At 43.1% G+C, this 21,205-nt stretch overlaps 1 protein-coding gene across 2 annotated transcripts in view; it reads left to right on the top strand.

Moving 5' to 3' along the window:
• The first annotated feature begins 3,941 nt into the window (after positions 1 to 3,941).
• The window catches only part of LOC129854375 (leucine-rich repeat-containing G-protein coupled receptor 4-like), a 35,188-nt gene continuing 17,924 nt past the window's right edge, over positions 3,942 to 21,205 (top strand). The window contains exons 1-3 of one of the 2 annotated variants that reach the window (XM_055921338.1): positions 3,942 to 4,784; positions 14,294 to 14,365; positions 18,416 to 18,487. In XM_055921338.1, the coding sequence (XP_055777313.1) occupies positions 4,597 to 4,784; positions 14,294 to 14,365; positions 18,416 to 18,487 (332 nt within the window). In that variant the 5' untranslated portion in view covers positions 3,942 to 4,596. The remainder of the gene's footprint in view (positions 4,785 to 14,293; positions 14,366 to 18,415; positions 18,488 to 21,205) is intronic. The other variant, XM_055921337.1, reaches the window with a different exon arrangement.

Raw genomic sequence — 21,205 nt, 5'->3', positions numbered from 1 at the left:
CACGCTGCGCCTTGGTCTCCTCACTACGACGAACGTGACAGAACTACCCACCAAAAGAGGACCAAGCAGCGTGGTTACCTGGAGAGTTGGACATGGGAGGAAATCCTGGAAGGCAAGGGACCCTGGGGACAGACGAGAGAACATCGCCGTCCTGAGGAGGTGGCACAGCGGAGCAGGCACGAGAGGCAGCCCCCAATTTTTTTTAGGGGGGGTCACACGAGGAGTTTGGCTCAGTCAGATTGTAGACCTGAGCCAACTCCCCGTGCTTACCGGGTGGAGCGTCGTACTGGTCAGGCACCCTGTTATGCGGTGGAGCGCACGGTGTCTCCAGTGAGCGTTCACAGCCGGTACGCTACATCGCAGCTCCTCGCATCGGCCGGGCTAGGGTGAGCATCCAGCCAGGAAGGATTGTGCCAGCCCTGCTCTCCAGACCTCCAGTACGTCTCTACGGCCCAGGATATCCTGCGACGGCTCTGCGCACTGTCTCCAGTGCGTCTGCACAGCCCAGTGCGTCATGTGCCTGCGCCCCGCACGTGCAGGGCCAAAGTCACCATCCAGCCAGGACGGGTTGTGCAGGCTCTTAGCTCGAGACCTCCAGTGCGCCTCCACGGCCCAGTGTATCCGGTGCCCCGGCCAAGGACAAGGCTTCCTGCATGTCTCCCCAGCCTGGTGAGTCCTGTGCCTGTGCTAAGAACTAATCCTCCTGCATGTCTCCCCAGCCTGGTGAGTCCTGTGCCTGCTCCCAGAGCCAGGCCTCCTGTGTGTCTCTCCACGCCAGTGATGATCCATGGCAAGAAGCCTCCAGTGGTGACCCATGGCAAGAAGCCTCTAGTGATGATCCATGGCACGAAACCTCCAGTGATGACCCATGGCACGAAGCCTCCAGTGATGATCCATGGCAAGAAGCCTCCAGTGGTGATCCATGGCAAGAAGCCTCCAGTGATGATCCATGGCACGAAGCCTCCAGTGATGATCTATGGCACGAAGCCTCCAGTGATAATCCATGGCAAGAAGCCTCCAGTGGTGATCCATGGCACAAAGCCTCCAGTGATGATCCATGGCACGAAGCCTCCAGTGATGATCCATGGCAAGAAGCCTCCAGTGGTGATCCATGGCACGAAGCCTCCAGTGATGATCAATGGCACGAAGCCTCCAGTGATGATCCATGGCAAGAAGCCTCCAGTGATGATCCATGGCAAGAAGCCTCCAAGTGTGAGACATGGCACGAAGCGTCCACCGCCACCGCAGTGAAATGCCCACCCAGACCCTCCCCTATAGGGTCAGGTTTCGCGGCCGGAGTCCGCACCTTTGGGTGCTAGTCGTTCATAGCTTCACGTTTGTTTTGTTGTTTTTGTTAGTTTGTTTAGTGGTTCATTCGTTCATTAAAAAAGAATGTATTCACATCACGCTGCGCCTTGGTCTCCTCACTTCGACGAACGTGACAGTGGTGATCCTAACTGACCTAAGACAGGGAATTTTTACTAGGATTAAATGTCAGTTATTGTGAAAAACTGAGTTTAAATGTATTTAGCTAAGGTGTATGTAAACTCCCGACTTCAACTGTATAATTAGTTAACTACAGTTATAATCACTGTAAGTTGCAGTAGATGACGTATTGTTAGCTAACCCCAATCAGGGGAGGGGTGGGGAGGGGGGATGGGAGGGGAAGGGGGAATTGTAACGGCTGATTTCCTCCTCTTCGTCTGAAGAGGAGGTGTAGCAGGGATCGGACCAAAACGCAGAGTGGTAAGTGTCCATGTTTTATTATTAAAAAAACTGAACACTACACAAAACAAAATAACAAAGACAATCTAACCGAACAACAGTCCCGTGTGGCACAAACACTGACACAGAAGACAAATACCCACAAACCTACAGTGAAAACAGGAAACCTAAATATGGTTCCCAATCAGAGACAATGCAAAACATCTGCCTCTGATTGAGAAACATATTAGGCCAAAATACAAACCTAAACATAGAAACACATAACATAGACTGCCCACCCCAACTCACGCCCTGACCATACTAACTAAAGACAAAACAAAGGAAAATAAAGGTCAGAACGTGACAGGAATAAACAAATAAGTAAATGCCAAATCTATCTGGAATATTAAAGCTGATCTACACCCCCTCCCCGTATAAAGGCTTTATATAGCGTGCAAAAGGTTTTTACTCATCTTAAAACTTATGTCATACTCTATAAAGGTTGTATAGAAGGGGACATAACAGATCCATAGGTAGGGTGCATTGGTATATGTGACAATCTAATAATGTATTACATACTCCATTTAACATCAAGGGATCCAAAACTTGTAAAATGTGTCACTTAAAAACACATTTGTAACCTCTGCCCATTATGTACGTCCACCAATGCTTTGATAAACCTGCTATGTTACATGGATTGCTTTGTTAATGTGCTTCTGTTTGGACAATTTCCTTCTCAAACAATCTATCATAACAAGTGCCTTTGCTCCTTTCACTTGCAAAATTATGCAAATATAATTTACATGAAAACTGACAACCTTGCAGGATCTTCCTCTCCATCTGCACAAACTTGGCTGCTGTTGCGTTCACACACAGTGGCGGAATGTATGTTGTATGTTATAAGTATGTCACCATCATGTGCACTACTACCAGTTAGAACTAATTGGATAACATTGTTGTGAGTATCATGTTGGTGCTTGAAAAAATGTATGGCTTTCTGAAAACACTACATTAACCGACTCCACAATGCCATGACTCTTTGATGTAAGAGAAACTTCAATTGAAAAGACAGAATTCTTAATATTTTGTTGAGCAACATATTGATCAGTTTGGAGAGATGGCTGGTTCTACAACGTTTCTTAATGATATCATACACTATTCACTTCGATATCATACACTATCCATATATTTGTATGTTGAACAGGCTGAATGGCACCTTGGACAGCACCCGCTGTAGGTCTGCATGCCTCTGGGGAACTCGCACTGGTCACCTCTGCAGCAGAGGCTTTGACACAAGTCACAGAGGATTGCCTGCCCAACCACAGAGAAGAGCCACGCTTGGAGGAGGGAGCAATGGACAAGTAACAAAATACCTTGCCCGCCACCCGGTTGGTGAAGATAGAGTCCTATTTAGCACAGCAACTCTTAAACCATTGAGAGAGAAGTATCTACTCTACTGGCTGGATTGTTGTCACACTTTCACATTCCCCCTTGTTGGAGGCAGGAGTCAAGCAGAAATCCTGAGTGGCGCAGCAGTCTAAGGCACTGCATCGCAGTGCTAGAGGCTTCACTACAGACCCAGGTTTGATCCCGGGCTGTATCACAACCGGCCATGATCGGGAGTCCCATAGGGCGGCGCACAATTGGCCCAGCATCGTCCGGGTTAGAGGAGGGTTTGGCCGCGGTAGGCCGTCATTGTAAATAACAATTTGTTCTTAACTGACTTGCCTAGTTAAATAAAGGTTCAATTTTTAAAAAGATAAAGAAAAGGGTGCATGGCCCAAGTTCCAACTCAACAAATCACAGGACCCACACAAAGTATTATGTAATCAAACAAATAACATCTGACCTGAGAAGGCTAACTAACAAGTTTCATCTGGCATGTAGCATGTAGTTGTTGAAGAAACTGTCCGGTTACACTTTATTTTAGGCCTACAGTATTATTGGCAGAAAGCATTTTGTAAAATGATAATAACCTGACAATTAGGCCTATCTAATAATAACTACATTTCAGTCAGTTGGAATTCACTAAAACAAGAATGGTAAGCCTACCTTTATATCAGATATTGACCAATTACAACCAAAGGACTAACCTGACATTGTACCACACTCAAAGAAAGGACTGAGGTGGAAATGAATTGATAATTTCAATTAATTGTTACACAATTACAAACGTATTAATTGCAGTATGTTGCCTACTAAAGCTAAAGTGTGACGTTGTGAAATAATTAATATGTAGGTCAGTATTAACATACTGTATTCAGCAGATCGTGTGGCAGGTTGTCCGGCAGGGCGCTTACCGAGTGAGCAAGAAAAAGCGGGCTGCTGGTGGCAGGGAGCAAAGGAAGGAAACGTGAGGAATGGCTGAAAGCTGACTGTGTTTTTCTACAGGAAACAAATCAGGAGAGGGAAACGATAGCTAAAATAAGTCACCAAGTGTTTCCCATTTCGGTTGGAGAATTGTATTGAGTCTTCTTATTTTGTCCACGCACGGATCCGCCTGGTTTTCTGATTTAATGGGACAACGAAAACGGAAAAAGCAAAAGGTGCCAATTTTGTCGTCTGTGTGGATGGTTGCTACTTATTTTTATGGGACCAACACTCCACACGGGATGAATAGGAACAGGAGGACACTTAGTGCAAGGTAAACCGCATTGTTTGAGTAAAGAAAATGTCCCAGATTTGACAGGGGTAGTTAAGGATATATGTTTGGTGGGACTGATGCATTAACATGTTATATCCTTGAAGTGGTCGACTACCTATCAACAAGAATACGCATTCAAGCTTCTTGGACAAGCCATCACAACAGAGCAGTCACACGAAAAGTGGCCTACATGTCCTTATAAGAGAAACACGTAAAGCCATTTTGCTCAGTCTGAACAGAAGAAGAACATGCGCGTGTTTGTCATCTGGATATTTTTGCGGTTGTTTTCACTACGGAATGGTGCGGCTGGTCAAGGACAATCCACTCCGGCTATTTGTTCGTCCTCATGCAGCTGCGACGAGGACGGAGGCGCCGATTGCTCTGGGAAAGGTCTGACCACAGTCCCGACTGGTCTAAGCGCCTTCACCTACTATCTGTAAGTATCAACACATATTGAAACTGTGTAATAAAACACGATTAAACCTAGAATTAATATCTCTCCCTAGTTAGGACGTGTTTGAAACGGTAAGGTCGGCCACTACTTACTCGTCAGTACTGGAGCAAACTTTTGCACAATGGCTGTCAATGAAGCCAAGTAATCGAGTGGGTTTTTACAACTTTGGCCTGTGGATCAGTTATTCAACTGATAACAAACACATTATTGTGGTTGGTATGAGAGAGCAAACACAAAGAATGAAGAACAGCCAGAGGAAAAGTAGCCCATAAAATTGAAGGTTGGTACAGTATATACAGTATTGGCTAGGCTATTTTTTTATGCAATGGGTGCCAAAATGTTTCATGCTGGTCCAAACTCATTCACTTGCTGACCTTTCCTTGATATGGCCCCTCTTATACCGTAGTATTTTACTATACTGAAAAGCATACAAGCTATAGCATATTCCTTGGCCTGGCACCTGGACTTTCACTTTCTTAGACTACAGCCACTTATATTTAGGGACATGTGGAATAGTAGCCCATCTGTGTAAAGCAAGAAGGTGGATCTGTCTTCATTTGCTGATTCTTTGGCCTGTCTTGGCTCTGTGGTCTCGACTGACTCCTTGTTGAGATATGAAGGAATAGAACCGCAAAGACATCTTGTGCCTGCTGCTGTAAGAAGGCTGAGATTTGATCCAGAACAGGCATTGACAGAGGGAACCTCATGATGTTTTGGTGTATACCTTTAATTTGATCTTCATAATATTGGAGATCAGACATGAACAGATCCCAGAAATACCCGGGCAGAAAGGGGATTGTACCTGCCTGAGACTGTTTATCCTGAATGCTGCTCCACTCACCAACTCACATCATGGCAGAGAAAGTCCCAGGTCACTTTAGGTGTATGCCTATCCCTAAAAGAAAACACTGTGGACACACTTACCCATCATCTCAGAGACAGTTGTTGTGGTTGGTATTCTGTTATTTCCATTACATATCCTTTACATATGTATTACATGTCCTTTACAAAGTGATGCAAATTCAAATTAATCTTACACCAGAATTCATACACCAGATACACCAGAATTCATCTCAGAGAATTTGTCAGTTCAGTAACACTTTACTGTAATAATTAAGTCTTATTTACTTTCCTTCCAAAGTTTCCTAAGTTGCAAAATTGTGGCTCAAGCAACTTATCAACATGGGGAAAATGTGCCATGTTAAATTATTTGTAGACTATATTTTTAACAAAATAAAATATTTTCTGAATCTTGTTCAGGAACCGCCGAAAGGAAAAAGCTGTTGTGATCAACACAAAATAACAACTAAACCAAAAGCCCTATGACATGGGTCTTTTAGTTAGCCTATAGTTTATTTTTAAGGAATGGTCATTGTTTCTTTTCTGTATTCCCTGTGATTCCGCCATCATATCTGTCTTTGTCTCTGTACCAAGAAAAAGCGAGTTGCTCTGCACTACCTTACTAGAGAGAAAGAGGAAGAGCATGACTAACTGAGGAGAAACTGAGACTGGGTCTACATAGTTAATACATTTCTGGTTAACTAGCCTTAAATGTTTCACAATGTCTTAGTTAATGATTAACAGAGCAGCCGCCCAAGGGCGTCAAAGGGTCTATGTGTTATTTATTGAAGGTGTATGAAGGAAATGTGCTTCCTAATGTGGAAAAGAAGGAAGGATCTGACCTTGAGAAGACTACCCTCTGGGCACACACTGGTTGAATCAAAGTTGTTTCCATGTCGTTTAAATGAAATTACGTTGAACCAACGTGAAATAGATGTTGGATTGACGTCTGGACCCGGTGGGTATTGATACAGAACAGTTTCATATCCAAGACTGAATGAGAAATTTAAATATATACAATATCACCATCACCTTTATTTACATAACATAAAAGCTGAGGGGTTGGTTTTATATTTATTTCCACCTAGGTACCTGAACATTACACCACATGGACTGTAAGTACATTTGATTGACTTCTTGAATGCATTAATATCCAGCAGAATTGTAGAAATACACACGCTCTAGAGTTGACCCAATAAACTGCTAATGTAGAGAAGTTTTGTGTCAGGTAAAATGAAGAGAAACCGTGGTATTTACCAATGTGTCAACTAAGACACAGTGTAGTGTATGCTGTTATCAAACATCATGATCTTTTCAGACTTGTGTGTAAGTTACCAACATAGCCCCAAATATTGTATTACAATTGCCAAGTCTACTTATTACGGTTGGAAGTGTGGGCGTGAAGGCTTCTTGTGCACCTACACTGAGCAAGGGTTAACCAAATGCTTTGTGACAGCTTTTTAGCTCATAACTACGTGATATATTCAGTTCAAACCCTCAGAGTATTTGACGGGTTGCCTTAGAGCAATTCCACGCTAACAGAGTGATTTTTCACTTTAAAATGTATGTCAAACAAAAACCAATGATTGCGAACAAATGATACAACTCTATGCACAGGGACTACTTAGCAATTTCCACTGACAATTCTTCAAGTAAATGTTCACTGGACGTTGTCAAAAGTGGTCAATCATTGTTTTTGTTTTGTTGTTTTAAATACATTTGAAAGTAAAAAAATTAGTATGTTACTGAGGAATTCACCCTTAGTGCAGCTGTCTCTCTCTTTCTATTTCTCTCTTTGTATTTCTCTCTCTCACTCTCTCCATTCAATGTCTCTTCTCTGTCTCTTAAACTCCCCTTCTTTCCATTCCTTCTGTGTTTTGGTGAGTAGAGAGGTCAGGGGTCATGATGGATTAGTGCGACACATCGCAGCTGTAGAAAGACTCTTTTTGTCAGAGTTAATGCACAGGGAGGCTGTGCTGAGCTGGTAATGCTCCTTACCGGAAGTGAGCTAATGTTTGTTTAAAGAACTAAACAAAATATGCACCTCCATAATGTTAATTTAATCCCATTTAGCGCTCATCAAAAGTGGAATTACATCCTTAGTACTCTGCTAGAAATATATTTTGGTAACACTTTACATTAGTGTGTCAGCAAACAAAAAACTTAATCTATTAATTGGGGTACACATCATCTGCTGTGACGTTTAGTGGCAATTATAAGCTTTTTTTGCTCAAACAGCTGAGACAGACAGGGATCAACAAGACAGGCAAATAGTGAAGAGCTTGATAAATTGAGATATGGAAAATTACTGAAGGGAGAGATTAATGGACAGAAAGAAACAGGGAAATTGACACACACACACACACACACACACAGATAATGATAGAAGCAGACAGGTCCAGCAGTCTTACAAGAGGCACATTGCAGGACCTGCTGTTCCCAGAGGTGGGAGAATGGTTTCCCAGAAGGTTGGCTTTGTTTGTGATTTTCCTCCTGCTGTGATTCCATCCAGTACAATCTGCCACCCCATGAATGTACTGAAACTGTTGGACATAGAAGCAGAGAGGAGAATGGAGGGCAGCAGTTCTGTTATGAAGAGAACTAAAAGAAATGGGGCCACAGACATTAACGCCATCTTTTGAAAGTCAGGTTTTTTTGTTGAATTTCTGGCCTTGGAATTCTGGAATTTCCTTTTAAATTGGAATAGTTTCAGACAGAGGTATGACTAGATCTGCTCTTGTCCTGCATTTGTAGTTATTTAGAGAGCGTTACTTCAAGTTTTTATTTCATGTGTCGTCATTCTTCAAAATTAGTAACCCATATACTTAGTCACAAAATAATATACAGTACTGTACATTGCCACTTTCGTTGGCAATATCTTACAATACTTTAACATTTATGCATCTGTTGATTTCCATAATCTTACGGAATTTGACACAAATTGGAATTGGCCTGTGCCCTTTGTTTTATCAGTCCATAAATCAGAGTGTTGGGTTGGCACCAGCCAGCAGCCCAGGGGAAGGTTGGAGAGGTGGGCTGGGGGTTGGAGCTGCCTGCAGCACGTTGGTGTGTACATTACGTTTTTTATTGGCAGCTGAAATTGAGACTCTCCTGTCTGAGGAAAACAGGTGGGGAGAAAGAGAAATAAGTTCTGGAACCCCCCCCCCCCCCCCACCCTGTACACCAATTTCCCCTCTCACAGTGCATGCCTGCTGCATCTCTGCTAGATACGAGTGACAAAAGAACATCTCAGTCTCTTGAGAGCTTGGTGACTGTGTGTGTGCTCTCGCTCTCATGTGTGCATGCGGGGGGCATGAGGGTTTGGGGTAGGAGGGAGTCACTTCTCACATCTCATCTCAATTGAAGTCCTTTCATAGTGTGAACAAGCACAAGTTTAGGGGAGGGAGGGGATAGGGGGACTAATGCCCTCTCACTCACTGGTCCAGCTAGCTCACTCGCCATTGGTGCCCTCTATCCATCTTAAGCTGAATGATACTTTTGTTCATGGTCAGCAGAGGTGAAAGGAGCCAGTCACTGGTTCCCGCTCCCAAACAGGATGACTGCTAGATGGTAGAATGTTTACCTCTCTCTCTCTCTCCCCTCTCTCTCTCCCTTCCCCCCTCTTGCTCTGTCTCTCTTTCTCTCTCTCCCTCACACAACTCACACTCTCTTTTACTTCTATTTTTCCATAGTCCTCTCCAACTCTCTCATCATCACATTCTCTGTCAATCTCTTTTTCTCTTGGTTCGATTCAATGTTGTAAATTGTTATAAAAAACATACATTTGAATAGCAAAATGACAATAGGTTTACAACGACAACAACTCCCATACCAATATCAATCACTTCTCTCCCTCTCTGTCTCTCACTGTTTTAGGACTGACATGTTTGCCTTGCAGGCTGGTTGTTTGCACTCTAGCTACAGCGAATCAGTCTCCCCTTGTACCCATGTGGTAAATGCTTGACCTTCTCTGCACTCCCATGGTGGAACACTCTGCCCGTCTGTGTCTACAAAGTGCCCTTGTTCCTTTCCAGCATGGCAGTCAGGGAACCTCAGCCATCTTCCTCAATTCTCACCACCTTCACCTCTTTAATCAATAAGAAACAGCCGGCTGAGAAAATAGTTACCCGTTACCTGCATTTTCCCCCACAACTCTGCTGTCATGGGACCAGGGGGCTAAAAAGCCAAAGCATTACTGAGTTTGCTTTACTTCTGAGGTAGTCAATGGTAGCAGCAAGCAGGTGGTTGGGTTGGTGCCCGGTTTGGCTTCTCTACCTCAACAAATGATCTACCGGCATGATATCGATTTTCATTTAGATTACATTAGCCGGCTAAATAAACACTGCCAAAAAGTATTGAAGAAGTGAAGTTGTCCTCCTTTTGAAGATCACCTTGGGATTCATGGTGCATCTGAACTAAGGCTTAGCCTCCTTGAAGCAAGGCCCTTGCAGAGACTACATCAGACACTTTTTACACTTGCCACCTTCTGCGCCCAGAGATCATCAAAGGAAGGACATAGTAACCTTTTTCCCCAAATCTCTATCTTACTTATCTGCCGTTGTCCTGTCTGTCAATCCTTGCTGTTCTTGACACGGTAGCTTCCCCTCCCTCTCATGGCTCCATGCCAGCCAGTGTCTGATCCGCCCACACACATACCACATATACACGCCTTGGTTTTGGAGTCGCTTTAATTTGAATCTCTTTTTGGTCTGCCTTTGCACTGCTTGGCAATCTTTCCATGTATATTTATCTGTCTGTAATGTGGAGCTCTGTGGTTGTTGTGTGGCTTTGCTGAGGTCCTTGTCTGGTCTATGGACAAACACCAGTGGCCTGTGTAATTGTGAGGGGGAAGCTAACGCTGAGCTCAGGTTAAAATCATTCTGACCAAGATCCGTTTCGGAACGAAACGTTGTCAATAAATCAGTGAATTGGGGGCATAAACAGTGTGTAGGCCTTCTTTTATTAGCCCAGCACCAAGTCTTTAAGGATGTGCTTATGACCACAAACCTTTCTCAAACCATGATCCAACCATCAGAGACTACTCAATAAGCCACTAAATAACAAGTATAATTTCTTACTTGCCAGAGACTTGAACAGGGTGGACCTCTTTTTGACCCTCTTACCATGGAGAGGTTGTGGTTGGCTTTGAGAATGCTGAGATAATCTATTTATTCTCATCTTGCATCATAGCAGAGATGATGAATTATTGCTTATTTTTTTTAAATTGTTTAAAAGGTGTAGATTTTGTCTTTGACCCCAAAAGTGATTTAGGAAAGGTATCATGTGTCTTTTAGCTGACAATTCTTTCTGAGTAAAGATGATCTGTATGTCTCTATTTACTTGGATTGGCAGTGAAATCCCAGGGAGTTTTAAAGGTGCTCTGTTGAGACTTGACAACAGTCTCTGCTGCATGCTCCCCATACTTTCCTCTGTTGGATGTGATTAGTGTTTTGAAGGAAGTCTTTGTCGCCAATCTCTTTTTTTTATGTAGGGAAATCTCGCTTGAGAAGTGAAACCTTTGGCAACTCTTGCTGGAAATGTGATTCTTTCGGTTTCCCACCAAGGCTGATATGATCAAAAAGTGACACCTTTGCATTATTTGATGTCATGTTGACATTTCATACCCTCAAAACAGTGGGCATGTAACTGTTTTGCTTCAGAAAGAGTGCTGTTTTTTCTATATGTATCACAGCTGTATTTCTATGTAGGATAGGAAGGTCATAGGCAGGTCCCCTGATGACTAATGCAGCTGGGAGGGAGGGTGACAGCATTCACAGGCCACCCTTTCATCCTGTCCCTGTGGCTGCCTGCACTCTTGACCATGGCAGCCAACAGCCTGTGAAAGATGGTTACAGGGTGCAGGTGTAGGGGTGCTGTCAGCAAGACAGAATGTATCCAAAGGAGGGACCACCGGGAAAGCCTTCCAAATAGTGGCCACACAACGCCCCAAGGAGTGTCCGTAGGGGGGATAAAGAGGGGGGTGGATCAAGGTGGAAGCTCCATTGTACAGAGCCTAGAAGAAATTGGATAAGCTAGGTAACCTGGAGATGGGAAAGATAGATGGCAGGGACGATGAGGGCTTCTGTTGGGGGCCTTTGTAGTTAGAAACGTGGGGGGTGGGAGTGTGGCGGGCGATATTATCCTTTAAGGATCCAAAGTCCTACATGCACACACATGCAAGACGTTGGGGACGGCTGGTAGTGAAATTCAAGATGGACCCTTTTTGGGGGTTTCGCTTCATTATCAAAAGCAGGATGTTTTTTCAGTCCTGTTGTGCTTCAACTCTAACATCTGGTGTCTATGGGCTCCTCTTTGAAACCAATGAAAGGATTCCTAATCAAGATGAGAGTGGTCCAAAGTTTAAAGGTACTCTCTGTTGAGTTGTTGAACATAAGGGAATGGCTATGGTGTCATACCATTTTTATAGTGTCATACCATACCAGTCTTTTTATACTATAGCCCGTGTAATTTTTATTGGAAGTTGGATGTGCACTAATCTGTAGGCTGCTTTAGGATCCTTCTACAATCAGTTTACAATCTTTACTAAACCTGCCTATATAACAATCTCTCAATTCCTAGAACTTCAGTTGGATTCGATCACAATTTTGCCCATGGTTACTCTATGTATTACATACAGTATAAGTCGGAAGTTTACATAAACCTTAGCCAAATACATTTAAACTCAGTTTTTCACAATAACTGACATTTAATCCGAGTAAATATTCCCTGTTTTAGGCCAGTTAGGATCACCACTTTATTTTAAGAATGTGAAATGTCAGAATAATAGTAGAGAGAATGATTTATTTACGCTTTTATTTCTTTCATCACATTCCCAGTGGGTCAGAAGTTTACATACACTTAATTAGTATTTAGTAGCATTGCCTTTAAATTGTTTAACTTGGGTCAAATGTTTCGGGTAGCCTTCCACAAGCTTCCCAGTTCTATTCTGCCCACACATTTTCTATAGGATTGAGGTCAGGGCTTTGTGATGGCCACTCCAATGCCTTGACTTTGTTGTCCTTAAGCCATTTTGCCACCACTTTGGAAATATGCTTGGGGTCATTGTCCATTTGGAAGACCCATTTGTGACCAAGCTTTAACTTCCTGACTGATGTCTTGAGATGTTGCTTCAATATATCCACATAATTTTCCTGCCACATGATGCCATCTATTTTGTGAAGTGCACCAGTCCCTCCTGAAGCAAAGCACCCCCACAACATGATGCTGCCACCCCCGTGCTTCACGGTTGGGATGGTGTTCTTCGGCTTGCAAGCCTCCCCCTTTTTCCTCCAAACATAACGATGGTCATTATGGCCAAACAGTTCTATTTTTGTTTCCTCAGACCAAAGGACATTGCTCCAAAAAGTTCGATCTTTGTCCCCATGTGCAGTTGCAAACCGTAGTCTAGCTTTTTTATGGCGATTTTGGAGCAGTGGCTTCTTCCTTGCTGAGCAGCCTTTCAGGTTATGTCGATATAGGACTCGTTTTACTGTGGATATAGATACTTTTGTACCTGTTTCCTCTAGCATCTTCACAAGGTCCTTTGCTGTTGTTCTGGGATTGATTTGCACTTTTCGCAACAAAGTACGTTCATCTCTAGGAGACAGAACGCATCTCCTTCCTGAGCGGTATGACGGCTGCGTGGTCCCATGGTGTTTATACTTGCATACTATTGTTTGTACAGATGAACATGGTACGTTCAGGCGTTTGGAAATTGCTCCCAAGGATGAACCAGACTTGTGGAGGTCTACATTTTTTTTTCTGAGGTCTTGGCTGAATTATTTTGATTTTCCCATGAGGTCAAGCAAAGAGAAACTGAGTTTGAAGTTAGGGCTTGATATACATCCACAGGTACACCTTCAATTGACTCAAATTATGTCAAATAGCCTATCCAAAGCTTCTGTAGCCATGACATCATTTTCTGGCACAGTAAACTTAGTGTATGTAAACTTCTGACCCACTGGAATTGTGATACAGTGAAATAATCTGTTTGCAAACAATTGTTGGAAAAATGACTTGTGTCATGCACAAAGTAGATGTCCTAACCAACTTGCCAAACTGTAGTTTGCTAACAAGAAATTTGTGGAGTGGTTGAAAAACGAGTTTTAATGACTCCAACCTAAGTGTATGTAAACTTCCGACTTCAACTGTATGTAAGTCACATACTGAATTAGTCAGGTGGGGAAGAAACGTGAGTGCTGTCTGCATAGCTGTCGTGCTGCTACACGCCTGTCTTTCTCTGCAGTGAGTTGGAAACGTGAACGTCCCTTGGGCAATACGAGGAGTTTTTTTTTAAGGGTTTACAGTATTGCTGGGGACCTGTTTTGGCCCAAATGAATCATTATGCTGCTGGGGAAGATGACAGTACCTTCCCTCTACCAATCTACATTACATGAAAACCAATGTAACCGTATTGAAAGCATGCTTCTGAGGAGTTACTTACTAGTTATGCCTCCAAAAAGATACATTTGTTACACACTACCATGGCATCAAACATTATGTACTATTTCTGCAATTCTCTGTTGTTGCATCTTTAGGAGTATAAATCCACCTTGATTGTTTGAGATTTGAATTGGAATCAGGGCTGTGTTCTGTTTCTAACCTGAGAGAAATACTGATCCACTCATGACACTTGTTGTTTGGTTCCACAGTGACATCAGCATGAACAACATCACAGAGCTCCCGGCATTTGTCTTCAAGAACTTCCCCTATCTAGAAGAACTGTGAGTATTCATATTTTCTAGTACATTACCCACTATAGTTTTTGTCACATGCATATGATAATTAGTGGTTTTCAACCACAACAGACCAGTTGTATTATGTGTTTGATCATCAAGTTGCTCAGCAAGATATAAAGAACCCTGTAGTTTCTCTTACACCAAAGAGTCATGCCATAATAGTCGGCTAAATTGCAGTGTTTTTAGAAAGGGCAAGTTATACCATGATAGCTATCAAAAAGTACCATGACTATAGGCTACGTAGGATTCCAGAGAACATGTATGTGAGATGCATCACATTCTTTCTTTCATTGTGTTTTCTTTGAGAATTTGCAGGGTGGCAACCGCATGTCTCAGTTCTGGGACCCATTCAATGAGCATATATAATCTTTGTCATTTTTTACTCTTGAAATAACCCTCTGTCTGGTTCGGGGGCTGGAAGTAAGGATAAGATCTGTCTACCTGATATCAGGTAACATGTAACCCTGAGAATGCAAAATGACCAGCTAACATTATTCTGCACCCAGTGCTGCTTCTGTGCCCATGTTATTTTAGCCTGTGTGTGTCTATCATCTCAAACCAGTCTTCACTCCCTTCTTTTCCGAACACTAGGCCTACTTCATCTGCTTTGTCAAAGGGCAATTTACTTTTCATCGCATTGTAAGTGGAGGAATGCCAGGCAGGAAGGAAGAAGGCAAAACAATGGTTTCCATGACAACCTGACTAAAAACGCACCCTCGCTGCACTCTACCACTCAACATTACCTTTCAGGCAGGGACAGGGGTCTCTGCCCAGTGTCATATATACTTAGTGAAACCTGTTCTCTAGGTTCCATCCTGCTCTGGAGCTGAGCAGTAGGCTTGGGAGAAACCATATACCAGGGTATTTTTCGAAATACTTACAGTATCATTTTCAATACTTAAAAAAAAAATGGGATGCGTGCTACGCCACTGCTTTTAACTATAAGTTAAGTATAACTATAAGAAATCTAAGATGTGACAAAATCAATTATATCATGCTGAGGGCCCCAGCTATGCATTTAATTTCCTAACTGGCTTGTTAAGTGGCTATATGTCAAGATCAAGCTTCTTGGTTACAGCAGAGGCATTAATTTCCCTCCTGGATCAGGATCCCCGTTGCCTAAATTGTTCTGTGCCCCAAAAAAACTAAACAAAAAAATAGTTTTGTTTTGTTTGAATTAGCTCCCATTGTGTGCACTGCCAGTAATACCATATACCCCGGTATGGTACAGAAACGTTATCTCGTGATGAAAATCGGGATACCGCCCAACCCTACTGAGCAGCACTGTGGGCCTAGCAGTTATATTCATGCTTCGGAATGCTTTTTTGTTGACAGCTGTCTATAGTTTTTAATTTGTGTTTGTTTAGCCTTATCCTTGAAACAAATCATAAGGTTTCATTGAGTGAACTGAGCGGATGGCCCTGTAGCCCGGGGTGGTGTTGTGTCACTGAACCACAGCTCCAGCCCTGTAGCCCGGGGTGGTGGTGTGTCACTGAACCACAGCTCCAGCCCTGTAGCCCGGGGTGGTGGTGTGTCACTGAACCACAGCTCCAGCCCTGTAGCCCGGGGTGGTGGTGTGTCACTGAACCACAGCTCCAGCCCTGTAGCCCGGGGTGGTGGTGTGTCACTGAACCACAGCTCCAGCCCTGTAGCCCGGGGTGGTGGTGTGTCACTGAACCACAGCTCCAGCCCTGTAGCCCGGGGTGGTGGTGTGTCACTGAACCACAGCTCCAGCCCTGTAGCCCGGGGTGGTGGTGTGTCACTGAACCACAGCTCCAGCCCTGTAGCCCGGGGTGGTGTTGTGTCACTGAACCACAGCTCCAGCCCTGTAGCCCGGGGTGGTGGTGTGTCACTGAACCACAGCTCCAGCCCTGTAGCCCGGGGTGGTGGTGTGTCACTGAACCACAGCTCCAGCCCTGTAGCCCGGGGTGGTGGTGTGTCACTGAACCACAGCTCCAGCCCTGTAGCCCGGGGTGGTGGTGTGTCACTGAACCACAGCTCCAGCCCTGTAGCCCGGGGTGGTGGTGTGTCACTGAACCACAGCTCCAGCCCTGTAGCCCGGGGTGGTGGTGTGTCACTGAACCACAGCTCCAGCCCTGTAGCCCGGGGTGGTGGTGTGTCACTGAACCACAGCTCCAGCCCTGTAGCCCGGGGTGGTGGTGTGTCACTGAACCACAGCTCCAGCCCTGTAGCCCGGGGTGGTGGTGTGTCACTGAACCACAGCTCCAGCCCTGAGGGCTGACAGAGAGAGGGGGACATGCCCAGAGAGGAACATTCCCTCTCTGATAGTCACGTAACCCTCCTTCATACACACCTCCCATCCTGAACAAAGGACAACACAGACTAGCTACCATGCTGACCGATAAAGAGATGTAGGGGAGTCATCCCCCTCAATTTGTGTTTGAGTGCTTGTGTATTTGTCTGTGTCTCTGCACACATTTGTCTCCCCGAGTGTGTGTTCCAAATCTCTTCACCTTCTGATGTTGAAGTGTATGTTGTCTACCAGTGAGTTTCTTAGTGAAATAGAATGGTTGTGGGAGTGGTGCTACAGAAAGGGAAGGATTTAGTCTTTCCTCAACAAGGCATAGCACATTCTTCTGCCTTCATCAAAGCCTAGGGGGACGTGTTCTGAATTTGTTGAGAGAAAGGGAATGGGTGGGGAGGTTCTTCACCCTGAAATGTGAAGGATGTCCTAGCAATTTGTTAGCAGGCCTGCGTGTGGTGGCTGGGCCGTAGACATGTGGGCGTTGACCAGCTCCAAGGCTGTGGACGTAAAGTTTACAGTACCTTATAAATCTGGCAGACACACTAACCAATTTGCTCATAAATCCTACTCTGCTTTCAAACCTGAAGCTGTGTTACTTGAGTCCTAGATTAATAATAAATAATTGTCAGTAGTTGCAGTTGCTGCAAACTTAGTGCAATAGAGTCAAGGAGTAGGCTTGATTTATGCATGAAACTGGCCCATTTGACTACAAGTACTTCAACAGTTCATTTACTGCTGGGAAACAATGAAAATGCTGTCAAAAGGAAACAATTCAGTCAATGAATAGTTGACAAAGACACATGAGAAGCCAAATTGATGTATTTGTTTGATGGTGAAGCGTGTCCTGTGGAATCCACTGGAAGGCAATCATTTGGTTTGAGCCAGAGTCAAGTTGAAGAGCATGTACCATTATATAGCCTTCCAATTCCTAACCATGTTTGTCAACCACAACAAATATGTGATTTTAAACATGTTCTGCCATTGGATCACAGTGGAAGTCTGCCACTAGCGTTTGTGTGTTTAGACTAGAGACCCTGTCATATGATGCTGTCTGGTTGTTATATGATGGACTAACAGTGTTCGACATCCCTGAAAGTGTGTCCCCGAGTAGGCCCCAGTAAGGGGTGCGTTGTGGGGTTGTATTAGGGCATGGTGGGAGTTGTTACTCAGATTCCCCAGGCTCTCAGGCTCACACCCAGCAGCTATTGGCTGCAGGGGAATCTAACGCCACCCAGCTCAAGTTGCAGAGGGTGATAAATCTGGTGCTAATCTCCCAGGCCAGATTTGGTGGAACTATGAGTCCCTGACAACCCGCCCCCACATGATTATTCACACTGCCAGTTCTTCCTGATACCCTGGCTGGAAGGGAAGGGGAGGTAGTCCAGACCCAGGAGGGGAAACCCAGGCCCAGTCCTAATGTGTCCACTCTCTCCCCAGAGTGTCTGGTGAAGTGACAACATGCCGTAGCACTGACACGTCTCTCTGGCACCCCAGGCGTTATGTTATGTTATGCTATGCCTGATAACACAAACTGGAGCCTGTGAGGTGTTTTCATTCGTTTTTTTGGTCGATGACTTTCAATCTTGAATGTATTAACATTTCAAAGTGAAGCTGTTAAATTGAAAGCTTTGAAAGTTGTACCAACAACATATAGATTACTGTACGAATCCTCGTTTAACTTTCGATGCAATTATGAATTGATCACCATCTTTTTCTCTCCCTCTTCCTCTCTCTCTCTTTCTCTCTCTTCATCTCTCTCTCTACCTCAGACGACTGGCAGGAAATGACCTCTCATTCATCCACCCTGACGCTCTGTCTGGACTACATCAGCTCAAAGTCCTGTAAGTGTGCCGCTCATTGGTCCTACACACACACTTACAACACGCACACACAGACAAACACTCATATAATACCTGTATGTTCTGTGACTGTACATTGAGCCAAGGGTTCAAAGACCAGTACTAGTGAGTGCTCGGGCACAACCCACACAAAATCAAACACACAGACATTCACACGCACACACACCTGTAAATAAAATTGGTGAATGAAATACAGGTGAATGAAATAAAACAGAGGTGTTCACTTCCTTCCCAACGAGCGGTGGCCATGTGACGTGTGTGAAGAGGCAGGACACCAGAGGGCCTGTTCCCCTGGGCCCTAGCCTGCTTTGACAACAGAGACTACTGATAGTAGAGAGGAAGGGAGATAGTCACCATAACCACATCTGTGTCCAGAAGATACTAGGATCCACAGACAGATACTAACGCTCATCACTACATGGTCAAGTACTCACATCCCACATAAAAAAATTAAATTGTACTATGGAATACTACAGTACTTACTATATAATTCTGTAGTATACTGTAGAATTCTATACTACACATTGTAGTATCCCTTGATCATGTGTAGTACTAGTAGTATATAATTTTGTAGTATACTGTAGAATACTATAGTAAATACTACAGAATTATCCACAAAAAACACTAGTAAATACTGATGAAATGTCAGTCCGCCCAAACCTTTTTTACTATAGTAAATATTACAGTATTTAATTTGCATATACCCTGCCCATTCCCCTCCCCATATCCCAATTTGTGGCACCTGTAAGTGAGAAACATACATGTCAAGGATAGACCATTTACACTGAGTGGACAAAACATTTCCTTGACAAAAACTGACCAGGTAAATCCAGTTAAGTTAGGATCCCTTATAGATGTCACTTGTTAAATCCACTTCAATCAGTGTAGATGACATTGCACCAATGTGTACCTAACCATAAACATCAATGCCTTTCTTAAAATCAATACACAAGTATATATTTTTAAACCTGCATATTTAGTTAATATTGCCTGCTAACATTAATTTATTTTAACTAGGGAAATTGTGTCACTTTTCTTGCGTTCTGTGCAAGCAGAGTCAGGATATATACAGAAGTTTGGGCCGCCTGGCTCGTTGCGAACTGTGTGAAGACCATTTCTTCCTAACAAAGACCGTAATTAATTTGCCAGAATTTTCCATAATTATGACATAACATTGAAGGTTGTGCAATGTAACAGCAATATTTAGACTTATGGATGCCACCCGTTAGATAAAATACGAAACAGTTCCGTATTTCACTGAAAGAATAAACGTTTTGTTTTCGAAATGATAGTTTCTGGATTTGACCATATTAATGATCTAAAGCTCGTATTTCTGTGTGTTATTATATTATAATTAAGTCTATGATTTGATAGAGCAGTCTGACTGAGCGGTGGTAGGCAGCAGCAGGCTCGTAAGCGTTCATTCAAACAGCACTTTCGTGCATTTGCCAGCAGCTCTTCGCTGTGCTTCAAGCGTTGCGCTGTTTATGACTTCAAGCCTATCAACTCCCGAGATTAGGCTGGCAATACTAAAGTACCTATTAGAACATCCAATAGTCAAAGGTATATGAAATACAAATGGTATAGAGAGAAATAGTCCTATAATAACTACAACCTAAAACTTCTTACCTGGGAATATTGAAGACTCATGTTAAAAGGAACCACCAGCTTTCATATGTTCTCATGTTCTGAGCAAGAAACTTAAACGTTAGCTTTTTTACATGGCACATATTGCACTTTTACTTTCTTCTCCAACACTTTGTTTTTGCATTATTTAAACCAAATTGAACATGTTTCATTATTTATTTGAGACTAAATTGATTTTATTGATGTAGTATATTAAGTTAAAATAAGTGGTCATTCAGTATTGTAATTGTCATTATTACAAATATATATATATATATATATGTATGTGTATGTATGTGTATGTGTGTGTGTGTGTGTGTGTGTGTGTGTGTGTGTGTGTGTGTGTGTGTGTGTGTGTGTGTGTGTGTGTGTGTGTGTGTGTGTGTGTGTGTGTGTGTGTGTGTGTGTGTGTGTGTGTGTGTGTGTGTGTGTGTGTGTGTATGTATGTATGTATGTATGTATGTATGTATGTATATATATATATAAAAATTGGCTGATTAATCGGTATCGGCTTTTTTGGGTCCTCCAATAATCGGATTTTGGCGTTGAAAAATCATAATCGGTTGACCTCTAATAGATAATAAAACAAAAACACTTTAGTAAATACTACAGTAATGACTGCAAAAACACTACAGTAAATAATACAGTATCCTACAATCCGCAAAAACAATACAGTAATTACTATAGTATATACTATTCTTTTTTTACTACAGTATGTATACTACAGTATACTGTAAAAACTACAGTAAATACTACAGTATTCAATGTAGTGTTTTTGCGGACTTCAGTCTGCAAAAACAATACAGTGAGTAAAGTTTGCAAAACACTACAGTGAATACTATACTATTCCTACCATAGTATACACTATAGTATTTTTTCATATGGGATATGCATGCAGACACAAATGTGTGTGCTCAGAGACACACACAACCTCCCCACAGTCAAGTATACTGTAATGCATGCTGTACACTCTACTTCACCCTGAACCCATACACAAGCGTATGAAACAAAGCCTGAGGTGCTAGTTAGAGTCAATGACTTTGACTCTTTACAGAGATAAGAGGCTGAGGCTGC

Source organism: Salvelinus fontinalis, chromosome 4 (genome assembly GCF_029448725.1).
Source record: "Salvelinus fontinalis isolate EN_2023a chromosome 4, ASM2944872v1, whole genome shotgun sequence".
NCBI lineage: Eukaryota > Metazoa > Chordata > Actinopteri > Salmoniformes > Salmonidae > Salvelinus > Salvelinus fontinalis.
Note: the sequence above shows the minus strand (reverse complement) of the source record. Positions and strands in the feature narration are given on the sequence as shown.